The sequence below is a fragment of the Chrysemys picta genome, chromosome 7, assembly GCF_011386835.1.
Source record: "Chrysemys picta bellii isolate R12L10 chromosome 7, ASM1138683v2, whole genome shotgun sequence".
Taxonomy (NCBI): domain Eukaryota; kingdom Metazoa; phylum Chordata; order Testudines; family Emydidae; genus Chrysemys; species Chrysemys picta.
In genome coordinates this window covers 38,556,295-38,580,592 of record NC_088797.1, presented here as the reverse complement: position 1 = coordinate 38,580,592, position 24,298 = coordinate 38,556,295, and the positions used below count along the sequence as shown (strand labels likewise).

The window sequence follows — 24,298 nt, the reverse complement described above, 5'->3', positions numbered from 1 at the left end:
ACTGTTCCTGACAGCTTGTAGTCCATCCTCATGTGGAATATTGGTGTAAAGAACTTCTACATCCATTGTGGCCAGGGTAGTGTTTTCAGGAAGATCACCAATGCATTGTAGTTTCCTCAGGAAGTTGGTGGTGTCTCGAAGATATCTAGGAGTGCTGGTAGCGTAGGGTCTGAGGAGGGAATCCAAATAGCCAGATAATCCTGCTGTAAGAGTTGCCTGGCAGCCTCCTGTTCATAATCCAACCTGTTCATTATGACTATAGCACCTCCTTTGATTATAATGTCAGAGTTGTTTTTGAGGCTGTGGATGGCATTGTGTTCTGTACGGCTGAGGTTATGCGGCAAGTGATGCTGTTTGTTCACAATTTCAGCCTGTGCACGTCTGCAGAAGCACTCTGTGTAGAAGTCCAGTCTGTCATTTCGACCATCAGGAGGAATCCACGCAGAATTCTTCTTCTTGTACTGTTGGTAGGAGGGTTCCTTTGGGTCAGTGCACTGTTCAGTGGTGTGTTGAAAATATTTCTTGAGTCAGAGACGACGAAAGTAGGCTTCCAGATCACCGCAGAATTGTATCATGTTCGTGGGGGTGGTGGGGCAGAAAGAGAGTCCCCGAGATAGGACAGACTCTTCTGCCGGGCTAAGTGTGTGTTTGGATAGATTAACAATATTGTTAGGTGAGTTGAGGGTACCACTGTTGTAGCCCCTGTGGCATGTAGGAGTTTAGATAGTTTACTGTCCTTTTTCCTCTGTAGAGAAGTGAAGTGTGCGTTGTAAACAGCTTGTCTTGTTTTTGTAAAGTCCAGCCACGAGGAAGTTTGTGTGGAAGGTTGGTTTTGTATGAGAGTCTCCAGTTTTGAGAGCTCATTCTTGATCTTCTCCTGTCTGCTGTACAGGATACTGATCAGGTGGTTCCTCAGTTTCTTTGAGTGTGTGTGGCACAGTCTCTCACCATAGTCAGTGTAGTATGTCGATTGCAATGAATTTTTTACCTTCAGTCCATTTGGTATGATGTCCATTTGTTTGCACTTGGAGAGGAAGATATCTGTCTGTATCTGTGCAAGTTTTTTTGTTGAGATTGATGGATTTCCACGCCATACTTAGTGCCTTGCATGGTGTCAAGTATCAGTAGCCGTGTTAGTCTGTATCCACAAAAACAACAAGGAGTCCGGTGGCACTTTAAAGACTAACAGATTTATTTGGGCATAAGGTTTCATGGGCAAAAAAAAACACTTCTTCTGCAAGGTAAATAATGATTTAACTCCCCTGAGAGGTGCATCAACTGATAAGACATAGGAGGGGGCTGTCTTCCTGCAAGCTGTGGTATTATCAGTGATAATTTAGAAGAATCCAGAAATCCTAGGGCTGTTTCAATTTCGATAACTGCAGATACAGCATGAATATTATGTATTAGACTCCCCAGTTCCCCTTTTCATATCCCAGTCAGGAACACACAGTTGGTTAAAGCAACGCCTTTGAAACATTTATTTTGCTATATGTTTTAAGAAGGTGGCACTCAAAGTGGAAACTTCTCTCTCACCCATTTTCCTCCATCAGTTGCTGTCTGTCCAGCACTTTGAGGATGTTGGGCCTGATTCTCCCCACATTTACACCAATGTAACTCTGGTTTGGGCCATATCTTCAGCTGGTGTAAAACAAAGTAGCTCCATTATAATTACACCAGCTGAGGATCAGGCCCGTTGAGGCTAGATGAGTTAGTAACTTCAAGCAAGTTACTCACTGTATATGAGAGGAGGACTAGGCTCATTAAGTGCTAAATTTTATTTTTATTGTCTGAATACCAGTGAGAGACATACTTTCAATCTCGTTTCCTAATGCTTTGCCTCTGTGATGTTTCCCTAATATTTGAAGACAAACAAATGCCAAGTAGGTACCTAGAAAAATAAAGTGATTGCAAACAGTTAAGCAGCACATAAATCAACTCTGGAAAGAAAAATACCACTATATGGGGTGGGGGAGAGACAGACATTATTAAAAGCATCAAAGCTTCTTCAGACAGGATATTACAGTCACATTTTAAGCCTACATATGTTGCAGTATTTCCATTACAGATGTAATCACTTCTAATATTTAATTCCTCCTTCTCTCTTGTCCTTAAACCTTTCAGTGGTGCAGTTAACCAAGAATGGTTAGACTTCGAACACTTGGACAGGTGGCCAGTCTGCCAAGAGATTTTAAAGTATTATTGCTATACTCATTAAATTTCATGTCGAACATGAATGAACTTCCAGTCTGAAGGTGCCCTTTGATAACAACCATTCCATTTGTCTGGTCATTAAATATATTAATGTATTTCCTGATATTAACATATGACAGAAATCATTAAAATGTGTCATATTAGTGAAAGCAACTTTCATACTAAATGCTCTTCTAGCTGAAATTTAGGAATCTTGACTTCTGTTATCTAGATTTAAAAGGATTCCTCCTCATAGATTTTTTTACTTTTTCATTTGCAGAACAGAATATGGTTTTTACTCCCTCAGGGAACATGTCTACAAGTTCACAGATCAAAGCAGAACCAGACATGAACTATAAGACTCACTTTGACTTCAGAGGCTTTTGAAATGAAACTCCAAATTTATTATAAAATAATGTTGAGAGAAGTTTAAATCACTGAAAAGAAAGAATATATATTCTTTAGTGTGTGTGCACTTTTTGCATTCTTTAGATAAAAACAATCAGAAGAGTTTATCATTTTGCATTATTTGACATTATTTTGCATTAGCAAAGTTAGTATACTGGCAATATCTCTACAGTAAATAATCTACACTGATATTATACAAACTTCTACAAATTCAGTAACAGCCACAGCCATATTGGTGATTGCAATAATATTTGTTATTGACCCCATTCCGCATATTCAGACATGCTGTTTTATGTAGAAAATCATATTAGTTATTTGAGGCAAAATAAAAATATTTATGCAGCTACCCTGTTTTCTACCAAAAATGCTATTTTATCAGTGCCTGTAGTATTTGATCTATAAATATAATTATTAATAAATCCCAAATTATCCTTTTACTGATTTAACCATTTAAAACGTAGTGGATTAGTACTCCGCACAGATGTGAGGGTTCATGCAAACAGATTCCACTGCAAGATCGGGGAATCAGGGTGAGCTTGTTATTTATGTTTATGGTGACTGAAAGTTTGTGTACGTTGCAGCTTTTGTGTGTAACTTGCAGCTTTTTATATTTTGTTGACAGTTTGAAGCAGACAATTGCTATTTGAAAGTCCACAAAGTGTAGTCAATCTCATCATTGTGGTTTAATTCATTGTTGGATTGCATATCCCCTTTATATATTTATTTTGTCTCATTTCTTTAACAAGATTATTTCTAGAGCTGGTCAAAAATTGTAAGTATTGGCTAAATATAATTGTCTTTGTATTCCAAAATTTTCATGAAAAATTTCTGCTTTGTCAATGCAATTTCTTTTCCAATGTCTCTTTTTGTAATTAAAAAAATAGAACATTGCTAAAGAAACACTTTTTTCCATAAAAATCATTTTGGAAAGAAGGCTATTATTGCAAGCAACCAAAAAATTTAATTAAAACTTTCCACCAGCTCTGCTAATGACACTGCCTTCCAAAGAGAAGCTCCCCTCACATTTCGTAGAGCTGTTTTTTAAATATTTTCCTTCAAAATAAACGAAAGGTAACTAAAATCACAGAATGCTCATGAAGCTAACTGGTTTCTGTGCTAGCATGGTCTTACCATGCCTACTGTTTACCCATCTGTGTGAGCAGTCCAGAGTGCTCCTGTAGAGTCAAGGATAGAAGTCAAAACGGAAGGGAGCAGGTGGGGAAGTTAAATCCCATATGTATCATAATTGTAAGAGAAAATAGTCAGTTTTTCTTTCTTGGAACGATGATTTCTCCCCATGATTGGAGTCAATCAGTGGTGGTGAGAGCCACTTTGTAGATTTGGGCAGGTAGTCCCCATGCAGGGAGTGAGATCTGTGGGGATTAGGGAATGTAGTGGCAACAATAAGGGAAAATAGCTCTCAGTACTGCCCATATGGCACAGTAAACAGCAGGCACATCAGCATCACATAGCTAACACTCGTGCCACTATAGTGATGAGAACAACCAAAAATGTCTTGTGGTAACTTAATTTTGAAGTCTTTCTTGATCCCTCTTTTGCTTCAGCTGTAGCCTTTGTGTTTTGATTACCTCTGCTACCCGCCTTCCACTCCCCTCTATTTCTATTGAGATATGGCATGTCATTTGAAATCCTGGTATCAGACTCCAGTGTTAAAGGAATTCTGCTCCTTTTAAAGATGCTGGTTCATTTTTGTAAGGCAAAGTCTTTTTTTTTTAATTGTTGTTTTTGTTCCTGTGGTCCACAAAGGATTCCACAGCTGTGAAATCATGGGAAAATTTGTGGTCCTGTTAATTGCGGGGTGCCATTTGTATTGCTGTAGTCAAAGGTCTGCCAGCATTTCCATTATAAACCCCATTGCAGTGGTTTATGGCTCAACCATAAAAATCAGTTGCTTCCTTATAATGTCCCAACTAGGCAGTGATTTGTTTTTTATTTTAAATTTGGGCGGTGGGGAGAAATGTAACTTTTTTTTTAAATATGAAGGTAATGAATAAATAACTAAAATTTAGGATATGTGCTGCTTTGTATTCCCATAATTCACAGCATAATTTTTAAACTAAAACATAGCCAGCCATTAATTCATAATGTGTATGCGCATGCATGCTTTTGGCTAGTTGGAAACAAGGCTAATTAAAAAACTGATAAGGTATTGGAGATGCATTTAACTGCAGATTACTTAGACTGAAGTTCTCGAGAGAAACAATTTTATGTTTGTTGGATCAAAGATCAACTCTTGAAGTGGTTCCTAAAAATGGATTCAAGTGAAAGAATTCCAAAGAAATTATTATTTATTGATGTCTGCAGTATGATTCTGAAGCGTGAAGGTTCTTTGCAGAAATACAAACAATATTTACACAGAAATCAGATGTCCTGGCCATCACTGAAATGTGGCCATGACAAAACAGTTTCTTGCTGGAAGTGATAGAAAAAATATTTTTCCATGTGTAGTCACTGGGGAATTAAGTAGGCAGAATGTTGTCATCCATTCAGGTATTTTAGTTAGAATACAGAAAACAACACCTCTTAATCTTGTGAGATGTGCTATAGGAACTTTAAAGGCCACAACCACTTAGGTGCTCTTAGCTTTACATCTCTGCTGATGAACAGAGCCTTTAACAGTATGGTTCTCCCTGGCATCATGCTGGGGAGTTTACTCAATCGGGACCCATTCAGCAAAACACTTAACACACATGCAGAAGTCCCATTGAAGTTAGTGAAACTTCAGCATGTGCTTAAAACTATGCACATGCTTATGTTTTTATTGAATAGGGATCTATTTGAGCATGCGATTAAGGGTTTCAATACTAGAAGGGGGATCTATCACCTGCTAATTAAAACCCACTTCCGGATGCACCAGAATTTATTCCCCCAGAGTGTTCCCATGTGGTACAGAGGAGAAAGTGCCTGTGACCATCCCAATACCCATCACAAGCTAAATATGAGTCCACAATATAACATGGTTGCAAGAAAAGCAAACATCTTTCTGGGATGTATTAGCAGGAGTGTTGTAAGCAAGACACAAGAAGTAATTCTTCCACTCTATTCCACGCTGATTAGGCCTCAACTGGAGTATTGTGACCAATTTTGGGTGCCACATTTCAGGAAAAATGTGGACAAATTGGAAAAAGTCCAGTGAAGAGCAACAAAAATGATTAAATGTCTAGAAAACATGACCTGTGAGGGAAGATTGAAAAAACTGTGTTTCTTTAGTCTAGAGAAGACTGAGAGGGGACATAACAACTTTCAAGTACATAAAAGGATGTTACAAAGAGGAGGGAGAAAAAATGTTCTCCTTAACCTCTGAGGATAGGACAAGAAGTAATGGGCTTAAATTGTAACAAGGGCAGTTTATGTTGGACGTTAGGAAAAACTTCCTAACTTTCAGGGTAGTTAAGCACTGGAATAAATAAACCTCTATGGAGGTTGTGGAATCTGCATCATTAGAGATTTTTAAGAGCAGGTTAGACAAAAACCTGTCAGGGATGGTCTAGAGATAATACTTAGTCTTGCCATGAGTGCAGAGGACTGGACTAGATGACCTCTCGAGGTCCCTTCGAGTCCTATGATTCTATGTTCCATGTCTCATCATGCCCACTGGCCTGCCTTCCCTCTGTTTTATTTAATGCTTTGTTTGTAATGCCTTTCATCTTTACTGGATGTACTTTTATTTAGAGCCAGACTAAATATATTTGTTAAAAATAAAAGGGACCAGTGAAATCTAGCAGTATATTGAATTGGAAAGAGGTCTCTTGAGGCATTGCAAAGGCTGGTATTAATTCCAGTCTAATGTAACATTCTTGATGATAATGATCTAGAATTAGTTGAGTTTGGTGTCTGAGAGTTCTGTAGGTTTCAGTACTGAAGGAACTTGCAGGGAAAGGGATAAATTACTTTTGCTCCATAGGAAGCAATGATTCATGCATTCATATAATGGCCGATCCAGCATCAGCCCCAACTTACTCACTCGAGTGATGGATGTTAATAGAACTATTTACATACCTAAAGCCATGCAAGACTGGGGCTGCTGTCATTTGACTGGACAATAGAAATAGTTTCCATGCTATGTTATGATTTGCATTGCAGTGGCATCTGGAGGGCCTAATCAGGGCCCTGTTGTACTAGGTACTGCACACACAACAAAAAGCCTGCCTTACAGTCTACGCAAAGTAATTTGTTAGACATTTTTAACAGAAAAACATTTGAGGTGGGATCTGCTGCTTAGAAGATAAAAGTATTGCAAAAAAAAATACAATTTATTATAGACATTTCATTTCATAAGCAAATTCACTCCTGAAATACTTAGTATTTTACAGCTTTACTAAATAATGGGAACAAAGTGGGGAAAGTAAAAAAGCAATTTACATTAATTTGACATACATTAATGATGATAACCTTAGAGTGTGAATTATGGGTCAGAAAACATATCAAGAGAGGCCTAAAACAAGAGTTGGTGGCAATGTAAATGATGAAAGTGCAGTTGAGTCAAAATAAGGGACCCATAAAGTGTTGTATCAGAGTTGAGAACACAGATAAGGGTTGAGGATGATAGGTAATTTAGAAAATATATACAGTAATTCAAAAAAGACTACATGTTCTTACATCAGTAAATAATATCTCTGCAGGTTATGTGTTCCAGAGAATAGGACACAGGAAGGGGAATCAGACAAGGGTTCTGTTCCTAGCTCTCCCACTGATTCATTGTGTAACCTTGGCCAATTCACTTTACCCTTCTGTGTCTCATTTTCCCCTTTATAAAATGAAGATAATATTAGCCCCTTCCATGCCCCTTGATAAGTTAAACAGGGGGCCAGGATCTGGCCAACAGTCTTGGTTTTTTAGAAAAAAAAGTTTACAGTATCACCTTTTTTTTCCAGAGGACACGTCTCATTCTCATTGTGACCTGTTTTTTCTTAACTCTACACACACAAAAGCATGCCTCATTTGCATACAAAGTTTCATTGTGCACCTACATGGTCATTTGCAAATACTTAAATTAGAAGCCAAACTATCTATCTGTTTATGAACTAATCATATTTGGGTGTGTAAACATGCACATTTAGATTTGAAAAGTAGTCTCTTGATGACCAAATTTGTTCCCAATAGTACGTAAAGTCTATTGTTCCTTGGGACATAATAAGGGAAAGTAGCAAGTGTGTGTTTTTGTGCTGCTAAATTTTCACTCACAATTATGTAACAATGGCCAAAATCTGCCTAAATGTTGCATTTACAGTATATTTACAATGTTTTAACATCTTTCTGCAAGTCAAATGAACTACTCTGTTGAAAACCAACTTTGTTAATGCATAGTTCTTTCATAAAAGATATTACATTACTATTTTAATTCAATGGAATGACCAATTGCATTATTGGGAATAAAAATGTGTGATTAATGTTAAATTGGCTGTTTCTGCCAAAAGGCTGCTGATGTGAAATACTATTCAGATGTATCAGGCTTAAATGTATTGCCATTGTCATCAGGAGTATACCGATAGCATAAAACAACTTGGCTATGCATAGGATGTTTTGAAATTCTTAAGGTGGCTGTTGTTTTTTCCAGGATACTGCCACTTCTATTTTAGCTCTGTGTATGAATTCCTACCTTTTCACATTGACTGCATCTTTTATTCCTTATTCCCAGATAGCAGAGGACAGTAGGTTGTCACTATCTAAAACATGAGATGCACAAAATGCCTTCTTTGGTTAAAAATAATCCTAATTGTACATATTTTCTTTTAATCCATTGTAGTTGTTGTTTGATATGATATACCCATTCTCTTGCTTCCTGCCCTGTCCAGGAGTTTAAATTCAGAGAGGATGCATAGTCTAGGTTTTAGAGCAGTGAATTTGGAGGAACCAGCAGACTAGGATTCTGTGTTCCCAGCTCTGCGACTGACTTACTGCATGAAGAGTATGAAGTCACAATTGCTGTATTCAAAGATAATTACCCCATTCAGGCTCACAAGAATCTCATAATGAAATTGAAATCCCAGCTGCAACTGGAGCTTGCAGCAGCAGAGGCCAGATTTCAAGGAAGAAACATTAGCTAGCTACCTTGTTGGCTTGTGGCAAAATGCCTCTCTGCATAATACTATTTTTTTTAAACTTGGCCATTCTCAACAGAAGACACACAGCATTACATAAGAAATTCCAAACTTCTATTGTAAGCCTTAAGACCTTCAGTTCATGTTTTCTTTCTATTATCATGGTCAACATTTGCTTTGGGGGGAAAAGATAAATAAAAAATAAACTCTATTATGCAACTTCCTACAAAAACAACTGTAGGGGTTTTTGTTGTTTGTTTTTTAGGAATATAGAAAAATCAGTTGAAGCAACATTGACTCAAATGTGTTATTGAGGAGCAGTACTGATTGCAAAGTTGTGTAATTCTAACAGATCTACTAAGCCGCTCAACAAAGCTCCTACGGATTTTATAAAGAAGAAAATTAATGAATGGGTTACAACTGTAGTTATTAAAGGTTCAGACTATACTGTAAAAAATGATGCCTAAAATTCCCCATTAAATTCTACAAGGTGTCAGTGTGGATTTGATTTAAATCACTAGTCAGGAAGACTCGATTTAATCATGGATTTCTACATAAAATTGCATTCTTGTTGGTTGTTGTAACCTTAATACATATTCTTCACAACTCAGAGGTAGATGTAGGTTTCATTTTTAGAAGGTACAAACTATACATTTTTAAGTGATTTATTTTGAAAACTTTTCAGATGAGTTTTACAGCTATATCAGAAAATGAATGATTGGTTATTTCATTTACCATAGGTAATTGAAGCAGATATTTATGAAGTCATTGGGAGGTGAATTATCTCCAATTCAACAGGTTAATCATTAATATTTGGGGGATTTTCTTGCCATGCTGTATTAGGAGGAGAACATCACCAGACAGGCATTTAAATTGTTTTATTTAACTAAAACAACAACGTTATGTATTCTGGATTTTTTTCTTCAACAGCAAACATATAATGTTTTAACAAAAGAATTATATGATTTTTTGAATTTAGTTAAAAACTAAACAATTTTAGTTAAATATTCAAGTTTTTTAAAATCAGGTAAATTAAATATTTAAAAACAAAAACAAAAATTAAAACGACTATGTCAGCCAGGTCAACATGAGAAAACTTAAAATATTGGCTTCTGCAGCTAACTCAGTCGTCTTCACCTTAATTTTCCTGTTTGTTCATAATCTGGAAAAGAAAAACAAGCTTTCCTGCTTTTTCAGGTCCCAAACAATTTCTCAATTTGGAATGAATTAGTCCAAAGGAAGACTACACTGTCAGAAGAAGCTACTACTGTTAAAAGTGAGATCATCACTTCAACAATCTCTGAATCCAAGTGCTTAAGTGACTTCCACCAGTTCACTGGTGTGACTTTCTTTAAAACATCATCAGCAAACATATATTTCTTGGATGGTTCACTCTTAGCTCTGAAGTTTATTATAGTTGGCATTATGGAGGGATGATTGCTGGATGTCCATGTCATAGCCAACTCTTCTTCAGCAGTTAAGGTTTGACCCTGGTACCGAGTATTGAGAATATTTGCAAGAAAATGAGCTGGAGATAGTGCTTCTTCCATTCGTTTTTTTAATGCTTGTAATTTAATTCTGTCACATATTTCTCTTTTTAAGATCTCACTCAGTTCCTTCCAAATTTCAACAGCGTCAGCAATAAAACAGCTATTTCCCTGCATTTTGTTCAAGGCTACAAAAATAGACTTCAGGGTACTCAGCATGTGTTCAATATTTCTCTTAAGCCCAATGTTGAGAACTTTGGCTTTGACCGTGCCTTCTATTTTTTCACAATTTTGTTCACAAACTGTCATCAGATTAGGCCAGTTCTTGATATAGTGCTCAAAACAGTCCGCTACTGAGTTCCATCGTACATCTTGTGGGAGAGTTAGCTTGGTTCCTCCCACGTTTTTCAGAGCAGCTGCTGCAAAGTGATTGTTACAGAAGTATTTTGCAATTTAAACAACATTAGCCTTTATTTCTGGAACACTGGAGTCTTTGGCTAGGAGGTGCATCAAATGAGCACTGCAACCGTTTGTTATTAGCTTGGGACTCTCTTCACTCTCTTCTAAATATTTTCTTCTCATCTTGGATACATTTGCAGCATTGTCTGTGACCAAGCTGCATACTAGACATTTGAATTTTTTTCACAGTTTGTTATAGCTTTTACTGCTACTTCTTGTTGGTATTCTGCTGTGTGTGCATTTCCTGATGTATCGATTGTTTCTGTAAGGAAGACATTCCCTTCTTCTGTTGTCATGGAAGCACATACAACAGGATCATTGCGGACATTGCTCCACCCATCAAGACTCAGGTTAACAATTTCACCCTCTAGACCTTTTGCACACTGCTCAATTTCTCTTTCATATACTTTATCCAGCAATTTGCCTGCAACATCTGCTCTGTTGGGTGCACTGTATACTGGTCTTAATGACTGAACTGTGTTAATGAAGGAGATCACAGGGGCAGTTTTTTCATCAATTACCTCCTTTTGTAATCCGCTGGTTCTTATTACAAACTTATCTATGGTTGTTTCTGGATGATGGAGATTTTTTTTTTCCTTTTTGCTACAGGTGATATACTGTGGCGATGTGACTGAAACACTATCAAACACTATCATTGGCAGATAACTTTGAAACTATAGAAAATGATGGTGATCTTGAAGGTGGATAGCCTTCAGAATCCTGTATGTTGAGAATGGATTCTCCTAAACAAACTAAGTCAATGCAGTTATTTAATTATTATTACCAAACTGCTCATTTAGTATTACTCATTGCATTCACTGACACTCAGTACTACTTTAAAGGTGAAATTGTAAAAGGAAGAACTGCCTATTTCAGCTATTTATTTTTTTATCACAACTGCATCTAAAATGATAGTACCATAGAGTAACAACTATGTTTTTTGCTCAAACATGAGAATTCAAGAATAATCCAGAAGAAAGACAGGCAGTCTTTAAGAAAGAACCTGGAGATCTTGCATATTCAGACATGTTCCTTTCATCATCTTCAACTCAGCTTCCTCCTGAGAAGGAACATGTCTCATGATGATATTTCATTTGGGCAACCAGGCCTTGCATTTCTTTGTTGCATTGTTTACATTTTGCACGCATGCCTGTCTTACCCACAGGTAGAGAAACTTAAAATATTCCCAAACTGTGTCTCTCTTACAGCCTGCTGCCATTATAGGTTTTCCCTTCTAGTGTGAGAATGGTATGGTAGATCTCAAATCAATGAAGGCTACACTCAGAAAGACCTCAAGGCTTCTGGAATATGCTGCTCAAACAGTTTCACTTTTGTTTCTACTGCCTGTCCCTCCCTTCTCACATTTATCTCCAGACTACTTCTCCTTGTCCAGATCTATTCCACCCCCAATAATCTTCTATTCATTCAACTTTTTGAAACTTTGCACTTTTAGAGAGAGGTAAGGGATTGACTCTGTGTACACAAATTTACAGAGGGACAATAGGGTTGAGGTCTGTTATTTTTCACCTCTATATATTATTTATTTATTTAAAAACATTTTGCTGTCGGGGGAGGGGTAGCTCAGTGGTTTGAGCATTGGCCTGCTAAACCTAGGGTTGTGAATTCAATCCTTGAGGAGGCCACTTAGGGATCTGGGGTAAAATCGGTACTTGGTCCTGCTAGTGAAGGCAGGGGACTGGACTCGATGACCTTTCGGGGTCCTTTCCAGCTCTATGAGATAGGTATATCTCCATAACAAGTATGTTCTCTCTAGAACCACAAATCCACAGTTTGAGAACTGCAAAACTAAGCATCTCTGATGGTATCTTCTAGACTGAGCACTGAGTTCTATTGAATAGATAGAAAGATTAACTTAAATAATCTATAAAGAAGCCTTTGGAACCCCATAAGATTGGGTCCCTAATCCATGAACTATTGGAACTTTTCTTAAACATTACATGAATATATTGTCTCATACTGTAGAATTAGAATTTATAATTCCTATTCCATGATGAGATTTTTTTGAGCTATAATGTTTCTTAATTAAAACTATCTTTAGATAGGTTTTTTCCTCAAAAAGCATTTTTATCAAAAAATCCGATTTTTTTTTTTATATCATTGATTTTTATCCACCCTGCAAGGTGTGGTGTAGAAGTGTACTATTTGTTTATGGCACTTTGCTTTATTCTCCCTAGTAATATCCTTGGTTTGATGGGCTCTGAGGAGATATAAGTCTTCTGTCTTCCTCCCCTCAAACACACACACATACATGCAGAGCATGGTAAGAACCAGCTTTGGTGATGGAGCACTGAAATCCATGAGAGATGAAGTGCCCTCTTTAACAAAGAGGATTTGGCTCTTATACTCTTCTCATGCTTTGAGATCACTGTCCTTATGAACACCAAAAATTACCTGGCTTGCAAATCAAATATATAATGGGAAGTCCAGGTGCTAACCCTGGGGTATCAAGTTAGAAATTCAAATTACAGGTACAGAGAATGCCATTAAAAAGCCAATATCCACTCTCCCAGCTACCTGTAGTCACCTGCAGGAGATCTTCTGCGGCTGAATCTGAGCAGGCCGAGAGACATGAGAATGGCTGTTATAAATGGAAGGTACACGTTTTTCAGCATCGCTCCAAATCAAGTTCTAACTGGAAAGTGGCAAATGTTGTTTTTAATGCTACATGCTGTGAGGATAAAGATCTTCTCTGTGTTGGAATCCTAAACTGAATTAGAATATTGTGGGTGTCTCTTTATTATGAAGAAGATTTTTCTCAGCAGAGCTTTGCAATAAATGAAGTTTCAAACTTCTTCGGATAAATTTGTTTTTATCTTCTGAGATTGAATCAAAAGAAAGGAATGTAGCTTTTGATTATGCAATCATCTAAGATGTTGTATGGGCGTGTAATTCATAATGTAGCCCAGCTCTATTTAAACAAACCCTTGGGTTCAAATTAAATAGCTGAGCAATCCATGGATACTTCTAAAATATCCACATGGGAAGAGCTGTTTGACTACACTTTTTGTTGTGTTGTATAAACTAAAGGCAGAGATACATGGGACAGAGAGGAATGTAACATAGTAATAATGATGCTCTTGCATACACCAGTTTGACAGGTGAAGATATGCAGGCAAGTTTAAACCAGGATGAAAAAAATTCTAATGAATCCTGAACAGCTACTTCAGAAGAAGTTATTTTCATTAATATTAAAATGTTCCTGACTTCAATGGTCAGTTAAATTAATATTGTTTTTCTTTTCTTCTCCTCTTAGTTAACACTGCCAATGTTTCCAGTTGTCGTGAAGATTGGACATGCTCATTCAGGCATGGGAAAGGTGCAGGTCTTATTTATATATATGCTAGGGGTTTTCTGGTGCTAGTCTACATTTTAATTGTCTAAATATTAAAATATATAAATTTCTCCACAGTAGGTGTTAAAACTTGTGAGCTGGCCAAATTCCAACTCAGGGTCCTGATTTGGCAAAGCCTTACTTGGGTCCCTATTCAGGACAGTATTTAAGCATATGCTTACATCCCCAGTCAGCTTAAATTCTGGCCTTGAGAAATGGACTTAAGCACATGCTCAAATGCTTTCCTGAATCAGGGCCTTATATGATAATTCTGTGGCCTGCAGCAGAATTACTTGAAAAGTCAGGTTTATAAGCACAAGTAAAGATTTGCAGGAATAAATTCTCCTACATCTTCCTAAATTCCCATAGTAGTTTCAATTGGATACAGTATTTTTAATTTCCTGTCCTATAGAGTTGCAGCACACTTGCTGCATTCAATCCAGAGGCAACTGCATTTCACTGGTGGGTGAAGCAATTTCCATATCACTTACATCTCACAATGGTGGTTTGAGTGTATGGCTCAATTATGCTTCCACTGATGTTAATGGGTGCAAGTACTCAATTGGTAGATATTTCCAAAGTGCTAAGAGATCTTCAGATGAAAAAGGATTGAACAAGGGCAACGTGTCCTTATCCCCTTGGATTTCCAAAAATTCTATGAATTAAATATCAGCCGTTGAATAGTAGAAAATTGATTTTTGTCATTTTGCATATTTATTGATTAAAATATTTATCTTTGCATTTCAGATTTGTTAAGGAAATTTAATTTCCTTGATATTTAACATTTTGCATAGCTCTGAGCCTCCTGTATACAAGAAACCTTACCTACTACAAAAATTATGGACACAAACAGAAATATCCCATGATGGAACAACATAATTGCTTAAACATCCTTACTAGGAGTTGATTGGCTTAAGCAACCAATCTCTTTTTTTAATTTAAATTTTTGAATTTAAAAAACAAAACCAAGAACCTTTTTATCTTATCCACATTGTGACTTTACCACGCTGGATGTTCTTACTCTGTTGATTTGGGGAAAGTTTATGAACTCCTCTTTGTGTGAGGGATTTTTAATGTTAGTCACTCCATTATTCCTCCTCTCCCACCTGCATTGGTTCTTTAATGGGATTTTTTCTATATCATCTAACTTTTTCCATATATTCATAATTTTTCCACTATAGTGGCCAAATAATGTTCTCAAATATATGCATGCGACTCCCACTTAAATGTTTATACCATTAAAGACTTTGGCATTAGTACATTGTATCTATCTATAGACTTGCTAGAAAAGGATTGAGGAAAAATCTGCCTTTCAATTCTTTTTCAAAATTTTCTCATGATCTGGAATAGGGGAAAGTGAATGGTTTTATTGTGAACTCACAATTTAAACTGTAGACAGGAGGAGCAATTGGGAATGAGATTTTACAGATTTAGTTAAATTATAATCTCTTTACTCTCATCCATTTTGCAGATCAGAATCTTAATAAAAAGACATTTTATTAATACTTGTAAATTCAGCCTGGTGTATAAGAAGTGTAATGCCTGTGGAAATCTCTGGCCAAATACATTTTGGAATTTAGTGTAATAGAAGTGCCAGGTACATATTATCTGCATTCCATAACAGTTGCTCTGAGGGAATGTTACCCGTATTTGTACATTACCTACTGAATGCTAAATCAGTGCAGTATCATTTTTCTACTTGTATATATTTTCTGACCAGCTTACACAGATTCCTAACCATCACCATTGAATTTGGCCTATAAAATGTTCTAGTTTGTTGGATAAAATTTTCATTTCAATCCAAAAGTTGGTGGAAATGGCTAAAGTTGTGATAATATAATTGGGCTGCTTTGACATCAAAGCTGCTACAGGCTTTGAATCCAGGCACTTATAGTTAACATTGAGCTTAGTCCAATTCCAATTGAGTCAGTGATGAAACTCCCATACACTTCAGTTGGAGCAGGATATGGCCCACTGTGCAAGTTACTGCAGTCAACGTTCTTCTGATATACATGGTTACACCTTGAAAAACTATGAACTCATCCTTCAAGATACTGAGCTATTTTTTTTCAGAGGATGAGTGCCCTCCGCTTCTACTGAGCCTGAGTTCAGTTCAGAACTCTTAGGACCTTGGAGGATTGGTTCCTGACTAGCAAAACATTTTTAAAACGCTGATGTAAACTTTGTGTACACCCAACACAAGCTTTTGCACACATTCAGTTTTCACATTATTCCTCAAAATCTTCATTAGTATGCCTGTCACCTTATTTAAAAGTACAACACAGATACTAAATACCCAATAGGTGTATTTACTTATCTCAAAATTAAATATGAAGTCCTATAAGCAACCATTTGTGTTTTGGGCTCTAATGAAGATGCCTGAAGGCCAGAACAGCTGAACCATATTGGATTAAGACTATAGAATTAATCCTTTAACAAACATCTCCCAGTCAGGTGAGGTGTCTTGCAGCATAATGGTATAAACAGACTCCAAAATTCATGGTTAGATAAAGCAATTAGGTTTTTCTTGTTTGGTTGGGTTGGGTTTTTGTATTCCTTTCCTTCCTTCCTCTTATTATAACTGATCCATCCCACACAGAAGTACTGTTCACTGCATCCTTAAAACTGAAACGCCAAAGTGCTACAATAAAATACCTATAAAGAACTATTCCTAGAGGTTGTTTATGTGACACAAAAAATAAACATCAGTATTTTAAAAGGGTTTCCTCAAAGAAAATGTAATGTTGATACTTGATAATTGCCTTCTACAACAGTGAATGTTAAATTTCTGGCTAGAAATTATACATCTTATTGCAGGAATATTTTTGCTATATTCTAGTTTTGACAACTACAGCTTTTTTTTACATATCAGATAAATTGTCCATTCTTTGTTTTGTAATCAGACACTATAAAAAGTAATATTTCTCACAGGAGTCATTTGCAATTGCATTTTACAGTACATACTTAACTATTGTTCTTGTTGTTTTTCTCTTCCTCATGCTGTTTGTGTTATGACAACAGGTTAAGGTAGACAACCACTACGATTTTCAGGACATAGCCAGTGTGGTAGCACTTACCCAAACCTACGCCACCACTGAACCCTTCATAGACTCCAAATACGACATCAGGATCCAAAAGATAGGCACTAACTACAAAGCATACATGTGAGCCAAAAATTATCTCCTTTCATTTTCTGATTTCAATATTTACAAAGCACCACCAAAGTTCACTTGATTGAAGTCTAATACCTCTTTTTAAATATTCCTCTATTATCAGCACTTTGTGGAGGAAGGTATTTTAGCCTTTTTTTAATTCGTTGATGGTCATTTAAAAAGCTTTTAAAAAGTGTTAAAAGTATCTCAGCTGTTTCATGTTTATATTAATAATGCATTTTGTTGAACTCTATTTGTTACAGAAATAACAATGGAAATGCTCTGAGAGAATAAAATAAATAAATGTGATATTTCAAATGGAAAGCATACAGAGGTTATAAAAATGGAAATGAAAAGGGGTCTTGTGGAGAGTGCAAAAATGGACTTTACTTCAAATGGTTTAAACTTTGAAGGATGGCAAAGTACTTTCTAGTTATTTTTTTGGAGGGGGGCTGGGAGGGAGGAATTAAACACATGCTTAGGACATTCCAGAATGGTTACCTACAACTCCCATGTGGGCAGTGGTGAAAGTAAGTTAAAGGACTTACCGGTACACTGGAGTCCTGGGCAGGGGCGGGGCCTCAACTGGAAGAGGTAGGGCCTTTAAATCAAGATTTAAGGGCAGTGGCAGCTGGGAGACTCAGGGGAAATTTAAAGGACCCAGGGCTATGGCCGCCACTATGGCAGCGGAGCTCCGGGCCCTTTAAATCTCTGAGGGAGCCCTGCCGCCCTACCCCGGGGCTCCGGCAGCCGGTCTCGGGCGGCGATTTAAAGGGCCGGGGCTCCCCGCAGCGGCAGGAGCACCAGCCCTTTAAAGTGCTGCCCAAGCCCAGCTGCCATAGCCCCAGGGTAGCAGCAGCAGGGCTCTGTCAGTGATTTAAAGGGCCCGGGGCTCCCCGCAGTGGCAGGAGCCCTGGCCCTTTAAATCGCCAGCCTGGGGAAACCCGTTGGGTCCGGCATGGTGTACCGGCTTACTTTCACCTCTGCATGTGGGTCAATTCTTTCATAGCAATTTCTCAAAATAGTTTCAGGGAACCAACAACAGGAAGTGTGGTCTGATTGTTTTATAGGTGACTTTTTAAATCCCTTCAGCAGCAAGACCCAATTTTATTATTAAAAAGCTTTGAGACTACTTTAGGTCATTTTCATTCACAGGGAGACCTGAATGTATAACTCTTAACTAATGGCACAGAATATTTCATTCTAACCACACCTGATATAACTGAGGCCCCAATCTTGTAATGACCTTTAGACAGATGTAGATAGAGCTTGGAGTGGGTGCTCACAGCTCTGTCTTTTCAGGGGTCACTGCAGGATCAAGACATAAATTAGTTACTCATAATTCAGTTATTGATGCAATGGACACAATATATATTGTATGCACCTAGGAATTCCCATGATTTTGGAAAGGTGAAGAAATTCTTGTACATTAAATTTTTTTATTTATTGCTATATTTGAGCTAAAGTACAGCCTAACTCCTAATTTTTATTGGGCTCCAAGCAAACCAGAAATACTGAGATTAACACATCTCTACCATTTGTTTCAGAAAATGCTGCATTAATACACATAGTATGGAATTAAGCAAGAATACAAAAACACAGGAAAAAGAAACAAATAGCAAATGAACTTCTGTAACAGAAAATACTCACTGGGACCAAGGCTGGGTCTCTTGAAAATCCTTTCTGAAGATAATTCTTACAATAAAATTTCAGCAAAATGTCAGTAAAATGCTTTAAGCATTTTTGCAAATTTTCAGGCACGGTTACCAGTTTTAAGGTAGATGCTTAAGAATTTGAAAATAGCTGCGGCCCTATATGACCTCCTTGTCAGCATCTTTCATCTGATGGCTCTGAAGGAGCACAGTTTTGGCAGTAAGGTACAACTGCTGAATGGTTATGACACACACCCCTGCAGGAGCAGCAGATGCACAGTCCAGATGAGCAATTCTTTGGGGTGTTGTACCTCATCAACAGTGAAGTTGATGGGAGTTTAGAGCACTCTGTGCTTCACAGGGCTGGGCCCTAGATTTGTTGCATAGACTGCAGACCAAACTTATCTTAGGAGACCTCAAAAACTGAATTAAAATAGTGGTATTTTTTTTTTAGATTTTTTTTTAAATCTCCATTTTCTCCAGGATCGGGGATTGTGTCTGACCCCTGTGAGCCTAGCTGTTATTCCCCTAGATTCTTATGAAGAAATATTGATCTATTGTTATATACTCTAAAGCAACATGAAAAACAGGCAATTTACCAAATCACTGTACAACACCTCATATGCATTCATATAAGTTTTGTCAGTAGTATCTTGTTCTACAGCTGGTTCTCATTTTCTGCTATGACACAGAAACAGAGTACTTAAAGAGCCACCACAGAAAATACCAGCAGAACGTTTGTTTTTGTAGTTTAAAAAGTGTTATTAAGAGCTTCTGTGTTGTAATTCTGTGGGAAATTGTGGTATAAACTGGATCCATGACTCACAAAAAAAGGGATGTTTAACATTTGTCAGTGGAGATTATAGCCAAAATGCAATGTTGGATCGCTCCAAATACCAGAGCTCCTCAAAAGATTTCATGACACACACACAACTACCCAGTACAGGATTCATTATATCTGACTTCAAGGAAATATAATTAAAAAGGGTGAAGCACAATGAAAACATACACATATGTACAAAAGTACCAACTGATCTTAAATCCCCACCCTCTCTTTCCAAAAGCAACACACATTGAATCCATAATTCTCTGACCAAAAGAACAATAAAACTAATGTCTAGTGTTCACATCAATCTAAAGTAATGACCTGTACTGTAGTATCAACACCCCACGTTAGCATTGCAAGTACAGTGTATGGTAATTTATGCACCTCTTCATGGAGAAAAGTCACTGGCCAGAATAGAAATGCAAGTACTTTTTCATCAAACTGGAGGGGGGTAAAAGCCTTTTAAACTTGAGCTAGTAGAAAGTGTTATATTAATCTCAAATTCTTTGTTTCTTTTAAGACATTGCTTCTTTTCAAACGTCACAAAGATGGATATGAGCTGAAAATACATAATAGGCACAAGTGTAATGCACTCTAATGTGCTAGGACTTGATTCCCTAATTAATACATAATTACTGCATCTGTTTATTCAATTAATATATTTTAAAATCTTTTACTCTGTGGATTGATACCTCTTCCCAAGCTCATAATTAGGTTTATAGAAAGATGGAGACAAGCCTATTGCCACTGTAATTCACTTCTCATAAATTACAGGTGTTGCTGTTCTTTTGCCAGCAGGAAACAAGAGGTCATAATTTAGACAGTTTGTATCCTTTGCTCATTTCTAGTACAGTCTTTACAATTACAGAATGCATTCCTCTTCTCTGTACTATTCATCATCATTGGTTTAAAAAGCCAAAATGTTTTAAAAGGTACTCATTTATAAAATGTAGTGATGATGATGATTTATTATAGACATAAAAAGAGAGTAGCTTTTGTTTAGTGGGCTTTAAAATGACATAATTAGAAATAGAAGATTAATTTAATGTAATTTAATTTGAGAAGGGTCCAGAATCAGGGCCTGAAGCTAGATCCAAATTTCACAGGTAGAGTCTATCTTGATTAGGGTCAAACTGGAACAATGACTCTGAACAGTCCTGAACCTTGGAGTGGTTCAAAATATGCACCTGAATATCACTGTTAGGGCCTAACTCTATAATTGGCTAAAATGAAAGTTTGGGATGGATTTGATATCTGGACCTGAAGCTTTCTTTGACTCCTGTTATTTGATATGCATTTAGAATTAGTTCACAATGTTGGTGCATCCATACTCACCACTCATAGCTGCAATTTCATAATAGTCTATTACTAATATCACCACTAAACAACAGTTGTCACGACAGTTATGAAAGTGAACAGGCAAAAGGGTATGGTGAACTGCCATTATTACACTTTATAAAATTGTATGCATGATGTTTTACTGAGACTTATGTTATCAGTTGATTTCTTGACAGTATGGACGTTATATTGTAAGCAGCAGGAGGAGAGAAACAGAGGTAACCATTGGTATCATATTTGTGTGAAAATAAGAGCAACTTAAGAAAGATGGTGAAGATGTCTGCTCAGTTTACTGACAATAAATGTAAGTGTGCAATAGGTACTCAGTTAATATTGTGTCTGTAATATTTTTTCTCTCAGGAGGACTTCCATATCTGGAAACTGGAAGACAAACACTGGCTCTGCAATGTTGGAACAAATCGCTATGTCAGATAGGTAAGTGCAGCCTCATGTATGGACTAATTAGAAAATTAAATAATTCTCATTTTAAATTAATCAAAAATTCCCATGGCTGATGCTAGTGCAATTAGTGTTAACTGAAGGTCCGAGAGTTCCTTTTGAAAAATTCATTAAGATAATATGACCAAGGTTTTCCAAATAGTGGGTGCCTTAAAGGTAAGCTCCCACATCCTTATTTAGATTCCTAAATCTAAATCTATGCACTCACCTTCAAGCCAGTCAGGATTCTATTCAGGCATTTCACCACCACAGCATTAGTCCACTAGTCATTTCTCCTCTTCTCCCCAGAAGACTTTTCCTTCTGGTATATTGTACTTTTCCTCTCCTGCATCCGCCCATATATTTTCTTTACCTTGGGCTAAGCTTCTTTTTCTGTGCAACCAAACAGGCTGGTCTTAATTTCAGCCACACAAAGCATTTTCTTCTTTGTAGCCCTGCTGAATGGCATATTCTTTCCCTCGAGACCTCTACACTACATTGGGCTACACTGAGTTTCTTCTCAGCTGCTGGGATGTACTGAGGCCTCTCCCATGACACCAGTCCAGGTGTTTTGTTAGGCTCATCACTGCTTCCTTCTTATACCCAATAAATGGATATTTCCTGCAGCCCTATCAAGCTCTTTCTTCCCTGCCATATCACTTTGAGCTTAGCCCCAGAACTCTGATATTGCTCATTTTTGTATGTTCCTCCGCTATGCCCAGGCCTCTGTCCCCTGAAAACAAAGCTCTGGAGCCTTACTGCAGCTGTGAGATTTTTCTTCTTTCTACTTCTGTAACTGTTGCCATTGTTTGAAGGTAAACAAATTATGCGCAGTAAAAATGTCCTATCCTTGTTTTCATGATGCTAAAGAATCTTCACTTTTTGTAGAGTGGTTAGGTAGTGAAAAGGTAAAATAAAGTTTCTTCACCAATGATCACCTTTTTCCCTTCAGTTTCTCTGAATCTGGAAGCTACACTCACTCATTTCCACTTGTGAATTGACAGACACAGGAAAGCCAGCCTTTTCTATAAGGGTGAAAACAAGTAAGAAGGGGAATGACAGCTCCCAGCTGTCCAGCCCCTGCCCCCTTCCATCTAGACCAGGAGTGGGCAAACTACAGCCCAGGGGCCGCATCCGGCCATTCACATGTTTTAATCTGGCCCTCAAACTCCTGCCGTGGAACGGGGTCCAGGGCTTGCCCCGCTCCACGCGTGCCATGGCTCCGCGTGGCTCTCGGAAGCAGCAGCATGTCCCCCCTCCAGCTCCTACGTGGACGGGCAGCCAGGGGGCTCTGCACGCTGCCTCCACCCCAAGCGCCACCCCCGCAGCTCCCATTGGCTGGCAACTGCGGCCAATGGGAGCTGCAGGGGCAGCGCCTGCAGATGGGGCAGCGCGCAGAGCCGCCTGGTCACGCCTCTGCATAGGAACTGGAAGGGGGACATGCCCCTGCTTCCAGGAGCTGCTTGAGGTAAGCACCACCTGGATCCTGCACCCCTGACCCTCTCCTGCACCCCAACCCCTTGCCCTAGCCCTGATCCCAGTCCCAGCCCGGAGCACCCTCCTGCACCCCAGAGCCCTCACCTCACCCACACCCCAACCCGGAGCTCCCTCTCACACCTGAACTCCTCATTTCTGGCCCACCCCAGAGCCCGCACCCCCAGCCAGAACCCTCACCCCCTCCCGTACCCCAACCCCCACTTTTGTGAGGATTCATGGCCTGTGATACAATTTCCATACCCAGATGTGGCCCTTGGGCCAAAAAGTTTGCCCACCCCTGATCTAGACAGATCCCTCAGTGGGAGAGCATGGCAGTGATAGCTCTGTACTCTGAGGGGGAAGCGTAAGTGAGCTGAAATGCTCCCCTGTTCTTTCAGAGAGAGAGACTACATCTTCCCCGACAAAAAAAAAGTGTGTTTACGCATATTAGCTATCCCACTATAAAAACATAGTGGAGACTAGACACTTTTATATTACTATGCAGTAAACTAGTCATCCCCAGATGGGAGGGAGGGGACGGAAGTATAGTGCTGACCTCACCTAGCTACCTTACGGTAAACACTAGAAGTGGTTTGTCTCCACTTTGGATTTGATAGAGAAATAACTATCACACATTAGTTATTGCACTATAAAAATATACCTTTGTGCCAGCAAAGACAAAGCTTGAGAGTAAAACAGAAATCCCTTCCCAAAAGCCAGTAACAGGAGAATGAACATCTACACCACACATATATACATGTGTATATACATTTTTTGTACATTCACACTGAAATGCCTGCACCAGTGCAGGAAGGAGTGAACTCTACCTGCCAAGAATTAAGGGAATTTGAAAACAGACTCAGAATAATTAAGGGTTTGAGCTAATAACCTGAGATTTACATATAATACTTGTCATGATTTGGAGTTGTCTGAATTTTTGTAGCTTCTTGGGTTGGCAACAGAAATTCCAGTCCACGTCCTGGAGACAGAGTTAAAAAAAATCAGAGTCTGTTGAAATAATGAAAAGAGAATGTGCAGAGCACATGTGCTCTTTGCAGCTGTAGCATGTTCTCATTGACCCTTCCATTTCAGACAGGTCCCTCTCACCAAACTAGAGGGCTCATCTCCCTTTCCACACCAAATGCTCCCTAAACATGTCCCACGGAACATTATATTTTAGTTTTGAGTGTCCTCTCTCGGACACTGCAAATTATATTAGCTCTGGGAAAACTAGGACTGTGGCCTTTGGTCAAGCCTACCAGGCAACAAGCTCTTCCACCCAAGATCACTCCTAATATCTGTAGTTGTCTTTGCAGCTCAGTGTTTTATTGGCAAAGGATGGAATGTCAAAAACTACCTTCAGTAATATCCAGTTGATGTTTTATGGATTTCAAATGATAGCCTCTTTAAAAGAGAAATAACATCGCCTTGCAAATACAAGCTTTGTGTTTCCCA

General features: G+C 38.2%; 2 protein-coding genes across 4 annotated transcripts in view; one reads left to right on the top strand and one right to left on the bottom strand.

Moving 5' to 3' along the window:
* TIMP4 (TIMP metallopeptidase inhibitor 4) overlaps positions 1 to 21,614 on the bottom strand; it is an 83,287-nt gene extending 61,673 nt beyond the window's left edge. The window contains exon 1 of the mRNA XM_065553110.1: positions 21,597 to 21,614. The gene's annotated coding sequence lies outside the window, so the exon portion shown is untranslated. The remainder of the gene's footprint in view (positions 1 to 21,596) is intronic.
* The window catches only part of SYN2 (synapsin II), a 468,511-nt gene that overhangs the window by 383,228 nt on the left and 60,985 nt on the right, over positions 1 to 24,298 (top strand). For all 3 annotated transcript variants that reach the window (XM_042849573.2, XM_005309068.5, XM_042849574.2), the window contains 3 exons: positions 13,884 to 13,946; positions 16,983 to 17,125; positions 21,290 to 21,364. In XM_042849573.2, coding sequence (XP_042705507.2) covers positions 13,884 to 13,946; positions 16,983 to 17,125; positions 21,290 to 21,364 — 281 coding nt within the window. The remainder of the gene's footprint in view (positions 1 to 13,883; positions 13,947 to 16,982; positions 17,126 to 21,289; positions 21,365 to 24,298) is intronic.